General features: G+C 49.4%; 1 protein-coding gene across 3 annotated transcripts in view; it reads right to left on the bottom strand.

Annotated features, from left to right (window-relative positions):
• Nucleotides 1-4,650: 4,650 nt before the first annotated feature.
• LOC104127089 (platelet glycoprotein V) overlaps nt 4,651-9,837 on the bottom strand; it is a 9,568-nt gene continuing 4,381 nt past the window's right edge. For 2 of the 3 annotated variants that reach the window (XM_009639719.2, XM_035895267.1), the window contains one exon: nt 4,651-7,378. In XM_009639719.2, coding sequence (XP_009638014.1) covers nt 5,376-7,352 — 1,977 coding nt within the window. In that variant the 5' untranslated portion in view covers nt 7,353-7,378 and the 3' untranslated portion in view covers nt 4,651-5,375. Of the gene's footprint in view, nt 7,379-8,347; nt 8,577-9,837 lie in introns of those variants that run through there. The other variant, XM_035895268.1, reaches the window with a different exon arrangement.

Here is a 9,837-nt window from a genome sequence, read left to right as displayed (position 1 = left end):
CCCCGGCCTCGGCTCCCCCCGGCCCCAGCTCCTTGCATTACCTCCAGCTCCTGCCTGAATTCACACCCCTGGGAGGGACAGGATGTCCCCAGGCCCCGCCGCTCCCCGCAGGGCAGAGCTAGGGACACCCCCCCGCCATTATTTTGCACTGCCGCAAGCCACCCACCACACTATGAGAAACCCCCATGGTGGCCCCCAGTGCTCACAGAGACCGCTGGCCTGGGGCATCAGGCCAAGCTCCAATCTGCTGAAGCGGAGGAGGAGGGCTGGGCTAGGGGCCGGGTGGGGGTCCCCTCAATGCTCCAGCATGGGGGAACACCTCTGGGCCTGAGCTGTGCTGCAGGACATGTAGGCTCCAGCCACAGCTGATGGGTGAAGGAAGGTGCATTAGTCCCTTGGGGACTGGGGACCCCACCGCCCATTAGAGGGGTACCAGCAGCCCCTTCCCCACCACACGCCCACCCTAACCCTTTGAGGACCCCAAAGCAGAGAGCTCTTCTATAGGGTCCCCCTGGTGTTTTCAGCTCCTTGCTTGAGGAATGCAGGGCCAGGGCTGCCTCACTGCTCACAGCTACAGGATGCCCCGTCTGCATCTGCCCCAAGGGATGGGGACAGGTCCTGCCTTCCCTGGGGAAGTGCACATGCAGGGTGGGAGATTTGGGAAGGAGCAGCAGCCCTGGTCCCTCCAGGACGGGCAGCAGGGATGGCCATGAGGCTATCCTCCACCCAAGCACCAGCATGAGACCCACCACAACCCTCCTGGAGCTCAAGGAAAACAGCATTTAGGATCTCAAACACCAGCAGAACTCGCCTGGCCAGCAGGACCGTCTCCTCCAGGCTCGGCCCTGGCCTGAGCCCTGAGCGATAGCAGCAGCACGCAGGGCTTGGCACAGGCTCAGGGCAGTGCTAGGCTGGAAGGAATGTGGGGCTCATGGCCAAGTCCGCCTGGAGAGATAATCCGAAGCGGAAAGAGCTTGTCCGATGGGCGCTGCGAGAGGGGGGAAGGACTGACTGGAGGAGGCAGTCCCTGCTCATGCACTGCAAGGGGTTTGCTGGACCAGCTTTGCCCCATTCTCCATCTCCATAAAGCCATCGCTAGCACCAGGGAGTGCCCCAGGGACCCCTTCCTGACACCCCAAGGGGGATGGGGCCCCATGTCTCCCCAGTGCCCAGGGGAAGCCGGCAGAGGAGTGCACAGCAGGCTGCCGAGCCGCTGCCGGCCGCCGCTGGCTCCCTGCCCCGGGCTTTTTTCATCTAGAGACACAAAGGCACAGCTGAAAGCCTGGCACATCACAGGGAAAGACGACAGCCCTACAGCAGCAGACCGAGCCCGGTGGTGGGATGCCTCCGGGTGTCACTGGAGCAGCAGACCCCCACCCCACAACGAAGCGGGGTCGCCCACCATGTCCCAGGCAAGAGGCTTTGCCAGAGCTCATCTGCCCGTAAACACCCAGGAGGGAGGGGGACGTGAACCCAGACTCTGGCTAGGAAAATGGAGGCCTAACACCTCCACAGCTTGCCCATCTCTGGAGAGAGCAGGGGCAAAGCAGGAGCTTCAGGCCTCCTGATCACTTTGAGAGCCTGTAAACACTCACAACCCCAGCCTCATCCTGCGGGTACGCGCCTTTGGCTGCATCTCCCAGCTATTCTGTCATCCCTAGGAAATGCTGTGCTGCAATATCACAGCTGCTGAATCAGCTTCCCCAGGCAATGCGTGCTGGTTGGAAGCCCGGAGGAGACACGGCCAACGCTCCGTAGTGTCAGCCAGAGGCTCCCAGGGCTCCAGCCTTGCAGCCAGTGGTCTCGCACGCTCCTGGGTGTCTTCTCCGAGCACACCTGCCATCACTTGGCTTCTTTTTGCCACTGGGAGAGGGAGGATTCGAGGTACATGCTCCAACCTTGCCAACTACATGCTGGGGCTGAGCTGCATTTAGTAGGCACCCACCTGAGCTCTCTCCCCTCTGCAAGCAACAGAGGCCCTCCAGCAGCTACTGGCCTCAGGTGGCAGAGGTGACACAGAAAGGGCAGGGATGCTGGGGACACGAGCACAGCACACTGGTGCTGGTGGCTCAGAAGGGTCCTGCGGCAGCCGGGAAACAGGCAGAGAGCTGCCAGCACTTACGGCAGCAGTTAATTCCCTCCTTGCCAGCCTGCTCTTCAGGGACTCTCTGCATTCAAGCCCTGACAAGCAGAGGAGAATGGCACCTGCAGTAACATGGGGCTGGAAACACACTGGGTACTCCCATGGCCCAGCACGGGGGGTGAGAGCTCCCACTGCTCCAGGACTTCCTAAAGCAGAGGGAGATGGAGCAACTGCCGCAGAAACAAGTGTTTGAGGGAACCGAGCGAGTTATGGAAGACCCTTGACTAGGCTGCGTTGCTGACATACCCCAAGTGCTCCCGCCTAGGATGGGGTCCTGGAGGCAGCTCCTGGACTCAGAGGGCTGTTAACCATGACTCTGCATCCCGTACAGGAGCCAAGGGTGTGGAGCTGATCCCCTCAGATGCTGAGTGCAGATGTGCTTTGCATCCACCCTTTCCCTAGCAGCAGAGACCCCCAGGACCAGGGATTAGATACCTCCAACCTTTTCCAGCCCACTGTCTCCCCAAGCCCAGCCTGGGCAGTAGATCACAGAGGCATGGGCTGCAGGGCCTGGGAAAAACCTTGCCAATGCACTGCACATCGGTACCTCGAGGCAGCAGCAAGGCAGCGCTGCCCAGAGAGGCTCCGAGGTGCAGCCGTGTTTTTCCTGAGGAGCCCTCCCTGCTGCCTCCCTGCCTGCTGTGGCTGCCATCACACTGACCTGGAAAACAATCCCAAACGGAGACAGGATATAAATAAGCATGTCCTTGGGATTTCCCAGGCCAGGGAGTTTTGCAGGAAGGGGTGAGCTCTGTTGGGCAGCAGGCAATGAATTAGAGGCAACTCAAAACAGGACACCTCAGAGGAAGAGTTAGTAAGACACCCCAGGCCCTTACTGCTCCAGCCTTTTGTTGTCTGCTGACTTCACTTCCCCGTCTGGCGCAAGCGTGGGGAAAGCCCGATGATGACAGCATGTAAAGACGAGTCATCCTCCTCTGAGCACTTGAGTGTACGCAGCGGCGTGCCAAAGCCCCCACGTGCCAGAGCTCAGCAACTGTGGAACGGGAGCCAGAGGAGCAGCACGGAGACCCAGCTGGCCCCACCGCATGGCTGGGGCGGCCAAGGAGGGTTCAAAAAGATGGCAGCTGCTGCCAACCTGCTGCTCTTCCAAAGGTTGGGCATTAGGGAGTTGTAGACCCATATGGCGACCAAACTGTTGCTTTTTCTTAGAATCAGACAGCATGCATCCAAGTGCCTGTAGCCACGAGTGCACTTCTTCAGTGCCTCACCTAGGCAAACAATAACCAGCATGGTTCGTAGAGCAATCTCCTCGTTAGTCCAGATTATACTTATCCCCTGCCTGCTGCGAGCAGATGCTTGCGTGGCACTGCTACGACAGCGCTGGAGCTGGAACAACACTAACTGGTCATTACAGTTGCCCAGCCAAGAACCTAAATCTGTAACAACTGCCTCCTTTTAAGCACTAGCATATAACAACCCAGACCCACCACCAAGAAAGCTTCATGCTGGCTTTGTGCTTCTCTTAAATATATTGCAATAAACATTCTGGTGCTTCTGTTTATGAATCCAGTCCCAGTTTGCTTCGCACTAGCTGTAGTGACTTGCATTTCTCCTCCTTCAGAGATGGCTCTACCTACCATCTAGCCAGGCTTGCTAAATGTTGTTAAACCTCACCAGCAAGACGATGGTTATCTAACACCATAGAAACACGCTGCCTCTTTCCATGGCCCAAAGAAGAATTCAAAAGTCCAGCAGCAGAGCACCCCGAAACAAAGCAGTACGTAGTGTTTCCTCGTTGCCTAGAGTAGCACGCAGCAGGGAACGAGCCACAAACCTGCAGCAAATGCAAGCTCTCCAGCTCAGGTTTGCAAAGCGCCATTTCAAGGCCATCCAGGAAAGACTTCAATAGAAAGTCAGCAAGGCTATGAAAGGACTCCTAGAGTACAGGGTCTCCTGCCCAAGGAGCCAGGGAACCACATCCAGAGGCTCTTTAATCCAGCCCTAGCTTTTGAGCACAACGCCCAAGCTTTTAAGAACAAGCTAAATCACATAATTAAGATAAAAGCTAATAGTCAAATTCAAGACAGCTACCAGTCTACTTACAAACTAAGATACTCCTATCATTCAAAATGTTAAAAAAACCAGTTGTATCTGCATATCAACACTTGAAAGGACTGCAAGTCAGGGAGTAATACCATGGAATAAGGTAAAAAGTACCAAGACTGAGTATGACTGAATATGCTACTGCACACTGCAGTTTGATGGAGACACGTATGTTCCCCAGCCAACTTCAAAAAAGGTGGCAACGCTTCAGGGGCCTCAGATCAGGCAGGCTCCCTGCCACTTTTCTGCACACCTACGTTTTGCTAACTAAGCCCAGGAGAGACCAACACCTTCTCCCCCAGCTCAGTCAAGACCAGCTCTCAAACCACCCATGCTCCTCTGAAGCCAAGCCCCAGTCCTGGGCATCTGCCTGGCACTCCGGTTTCAAGGCTCACTGCATCACGCAGCGAGTAACACCTTGTTTTTCAGTTCACTGGACAAAGTTTAAGGATGAAAGCATTTACTTAAAATTCAGATTTGTAGTAACATTATAAAGTTTCCAAAAAACAAGCAAACAACAAAATACATCAAGATTATACTTCCTAGCCCAGCATCTTTCTTATCTTTCTCTGGGTAAGCTAGAGGAAAGCACCGTTAGCTTTAAATGGTACCCCTTCCTCCTGCCATGTCCTGGAAAGGGGCTGAGGACAGAATGCAAAAACTAAGACATCTGCACCATATCATTCTGCTCCCATCTCCATTTTTAAAAGGTCTTTTCCAGCAGCCCCTCCCCAAAACACTATTTCTTCTCTCAATAAGGAGACAAAACACTGCAGGCAGTATAATGCGTAATAGCATTTGGAGTACTACAGGCAACCTTTAAAGCACAGTTAAAGCTGTGTTCCTACATAGACTTCCCTCCATTGATGCCGCTCCCACCGGAGCGGCGCCAGCACGCAGCAGGCAGTGGTGTCCAGCAGGGGCAGGGCTGCACTCCAAAGCAGGACGCTAGCAGCACACACGCAGAGGTGACCAGATTTCCTTTCAGCTCTCCCTCTGGGTTCATGCACCGCGTGCTGTAGCAACGTACGTTTACAATCGCTTCTGGCAAACACTGCAAGGCACATTAAAAGAGCATTTTCATTATGCTGCAAAAACAAGGTCTTTATGGTTCTTACTACAAAGATTTGTAATCCATATTTGAATCAAGTGTGAACTGCCCAAACACTCAAAATGCATCCAAACCAGTGCTGCCAATCCCCTCTTTGGCTGGGATTCTTGATGATCTTAAAAATTTTATCAGAACTACAGGCTGAGCAGGAGTATTTCTGGTATGCAAGAGCTGCCTGGTTATACCCATCACATACAGACCGAGCACAATGGTTACGCTCTGGAGTGCTAAAATCAAAGTGTGAAGGCACAAGAATAGCTGACAATAAGGAATTCTGGTATTAAAATAGGGCTTAGCACTCCTGCGGGCTGGCAGCTCATCCCACCAGGCAAGAGTAGTTAAATCTGTTCCTCTGACACCATTGGTTTCTCCTATGACGCTGGGAGAAGCTTGAGTTGGACCATCTGAGAAACGAAACCTAGGTTGTCCAATGTCTTGAACATGTGAGTAGGTAAAACCTGGAGTTGCAAGAGGAATTGCTGTGGGTGTGCTGGCATCCAGGTCGGACACCACTGCTACAGTAGTCTCCCAAGATGATGTCAAGCGCTCCATCACAAGAGAAGTTGAAGCCTGGGAATAGGTTGAGCGGAATGTCTGGTATGTAATGGCTGTGGTTGGCAGGCATGTCAGGTGATGATCAGCTAGAGCCACCAGAGAAATATTCTGTAGTGCCAGTGGGCTGTCACACATTAGAGATTGCACATTTTTAACTATCTCCATGCTCTTCTGGAGCCACTCCTGGAAGCCAAGAATTTGGCAATCGCATTTCCACGGGTTGTTGTCAAGGAAGACTTCTTGCAGCTCAGGTAAAGCAGTAAAGAAATCTCCAGGAAGAGACTGCAGCTTAGTACTATTGAGGTAAACCTTCTGAAGGTGCTTGAGATTATGAAAGAGGTTTCTAGGAAGAGCCTCAAGCCTCGACTGAAAAAGGGAAATGTTCTGTAGTTTCTGAAGGCTCTGGAAGATGCCCTCTGGCAGACTGGAAATATTATTTGTATGCAGAGAAAGGCCCCGCAGTTCATTCAGACCACTGAATACATTCTTAGGAAGAACACTAAGCTCCGGATTAAAACTCAGCACAAGAAGCTCTAAATTTGTCAAGTTACTGAACACAAAATCTGGTATTGTTGAGAGCTTTGTGTGATACAGCCACAGGCTACCAAGATGCCTCATTTCTCCAAATAATACTTCTGGAAGAGACTTCAGCGGGTTGCTGTACAAGGTCAATTTAGACAGGCCATGCAAGTGCAGAAAGAGCCCAGTAGGCAAAACTTCAAGCTTGTTTCTGGAGAGCGTTAGGCTTCTCAGTTTATGAAGACTATGAAATGCATCATGGGCGATGGACTGGATGTTATTAGAATGCAGGAAGAGTTCCAACAGCTCCTTCAGGCTATCAAACATACCAGACTCTATTGAAGACAGCCTGTTAAAATACAGCATCAGCTTCTCAAGCCTGGTTAATGCACTAAATATATTTCTAGGCAGTGCTGCCAAACAGTTTCTTGACAAGTTCAGTACTTTGAGTTTGGCAAGTTTCTTCAGCACGCCACTAGGAAGTGCTGTTAGTTGGTTTTTGTTCAAAAAAAGCTCCTCCAAACTAGCTAGTTTGCCAAACGCATTTTCTTTGATGGATTTCAACCTGTTGTTTTCAATGATTAATTGCTGAAGCTGTACCATGTCATCAAACACTTCTGCAGGAAGTTCCACCAGCTTATTATCCAGCAACTTCAGGGCTTTTAGCCTTCCCAAGCCTTTAAAAGCCATCGGTGAAATCAGAGAGATGTTGTTTGAAGACAAGATGAGATGCTGCAGTTCCACCATCCTAGAAAACACGTCCTGCAAGTATGTTACATTAGTGTCCGTTATGTGAATTTCTGTCACGTTGCAAGGCAGATTTAACGATTCCAGGTCTTTTATGTGGGGACCAGAGCAATGAATTGCATTTTTTGAAGGGCAGTTGCATTTCTCAGGACAAATAGTTGCATCCAACTGGAAGAAAAGCTTGATCATCACCGACAAATGAAACACCAACATCCTTGCTGCGGTGCCAGAAACATTAGCTGTTGAGATAAGAGAGGGTCAGGATTTGATCACAGGTACTTAATAACTTAGCAGCCGACAAAGTTATGTGAATGTATCATAAAACCTGCAAACGTGTGCAAAATTTCTCTTGGCTTGAAAGCAAACTTCAAAATCTCTATTACTGTTGACTGCAAATATTTCTAAGGTGCTCAGCTTAAAATGAGAAGTACAGAAAAAGCTCTTTTATAAATCAAATGTTCCCTGTTTCTATTTGTACTAATCAAGTATAATAAAAGCACATGAAAATCATGATGAAACTCTAAGCAGTCATAAGGCATATATTTATTTGAACAGAAAAGCATTATACTAAGTTACAGACAGAAAGTCTTTAAAAAAAAATTATCAAAAGGTCACGCACCCACAATATTTTTTTATTGTAGGTTACCCGAGGTTTAAAAATAAAGTTTAGCCTGCAAAAATAGATAATGGAGGTAAAAAGGGTGCCCTATATTTTAAGTGGCCAAAAGAAAAACAGCACACAGTTCTGTTAAATCATCTCTCAGCATTTGCAAGTGATCGCTTCTTGGAACAGCCCAAGAACACACAAGAAGCAACAGGCTATTTTTGACGTAGGCTGAAATAACACACACAAGCTCATGCAGCACAGGACAGTAGTGGGCGTCTGATAACCAACAAATCTCATTTCAACCGGTTAACACAATATAAGTTATCAGTGGTATTAAAGTTACAATTAAATGAGAGGAAAGAAACACCAGGAGGTTTGCTAGAAAGCTGCACCAGTCAAGGTAGATCTGCATGAAACATACCGCAAAGTTGGAAAGTTGTATAGATTTGCAAACACAAAAAAAGGAACAGAAAAGCAATCATTGTAGCTATAACGATAATATTTAAAAGACCAAGTGAAACAGAAATCCTCCACAGTTTAGAAATACTTCCTTAGTGAAATCAACAAGTTCAAGTGTATCAGAAACCTGGAAGTCAAGCACCTGGCTGATCAGTAGGAGAAGCAGCAGCTGGGACCACTGGAATGGCTGGACAAGTTCTGCAGACCCAACTGGAAGAGCTGACACCGTGCCAGTGAGCTGGAACTGGAAGAGCTGACACTGGAGAGAGGAGGGCTCCATCCCAACATACTAGGGGCAAGGATGAAGCTGTCCCATACCAGCTCCACAAACAGACATGGGTACAAACACCATCACTTAAAAAGGAGCAAGTCGGGTCGGAGAGCAGAGCTTCTCACATGCCTGAACTGCTGACAAGAACATACCACCATGGAGCAAGGACAGCTGCTGCTTAAAAAAAAAGCAAAAGAGCACTTTAAAAAGAGATTCTTGGTTAGTTTCAGAGTACTGAAGACTGGTAAAATCTGCATCCCTTCCTCAGGACCTAGTGGTATCAACTACCAGCTATATGGTGCTGCAAAGCAAGCTCTCACTGGGCTTTCTACAACTCTTTGAATGAGACCATAAGTCATCAAAAAAAGGCCTTGAGATTTCACCCTTGCAAAGGACCTTTCCAATGCTGAAAAAGAATGTTTCAGAGAATCTCACCCTCCCAAGTAATCCCCTCCCACCTGACTCCAAAACTGGCCATCTCACATAAACCAGTGACACCTTCACCTCAATCAACTCATAAGACAGCCTGTCCCTGATCCTGCCTGTTCCCACCTCAGCACGCTGCTGAGAAGCACATCCCTGCACACCCAGGGCAAGTACCTCAGCCCACAGAGCAGGCAGCCAGCGAGCTGCTTCTGGGAGATGCATGAGCACAACCCTCCACGCGGGGCAGAACAGCACCAAGAAATTTCTGTTTCAAGCCCTGACTGGCATCTCAAGCTGCACCAACTCAACTCAAGACCATAGCAGAACTACAGGATTCAGTGAGACAAGAGAAATAAGGATCTAGAGAATCAAATGGCGAAAAAAAAGCCCCAAATTGTTATGATACAGACTGCAAATGCAGGTCTGTCAGAGGGCACAACTGCAGGCCAGAGTCTGTAAAATAAGCAACAGGCTAACGCAAGTCTGTAGACCAAGGAAGTCCATTTTCCTGGTCTCATAAGAAAAGGTAAGGGAGCATTCAATGAGACAAGGTTTAAGGGAGCATTCAATGAGACAAGGTTAGACACTCAGAAGTGCTAGAAGACATACCTTTTCACAAAAAAACAACGGAATGGAAGAAATTCTTTGCAAGAGATTAAGGCCAAAAGCATATGACTGGCACAGGAACTGGATAATCCTATGGATCTCAAACATCTGGAGCTGCTAAAGTTATCTTTTGAAGAAATAGTTAAAGTTCCATTATTGAAGATTTTAAGAGTTGAAGATTTTAAGAGTAGAGAATACAGTAAAATCCACATAAGGGTCATACTTATACATTCCAATATATTAAAATTCTCTCAAACCCTCACACGCCTTTCCAGAAAGGACACCAGCCTGGCCGGTCATTTACTATGTTCTGGTCTACAGCCTCTTTC

The sequence above is a fragment of the Egretta garzetta genome, unplaced genomic scaffold (assembly GCF_000687185.1).
Source record: "Egretta garzetta isolate BGI_Z169 unplaced genomic scaffold, ASM68718v1 scaffold425, whole genome shotgun sequence".
Taxonomy (NCBI): domain Eukaryota; kingdom Metazoa; phylum Chordata; class Aves; order Pelecaniformes; family Ardeidae; genus Egretta; species Egretta garzetta.
This window is presented reverse-complemented; position numbering and strand designations above follow the sequence as displayed.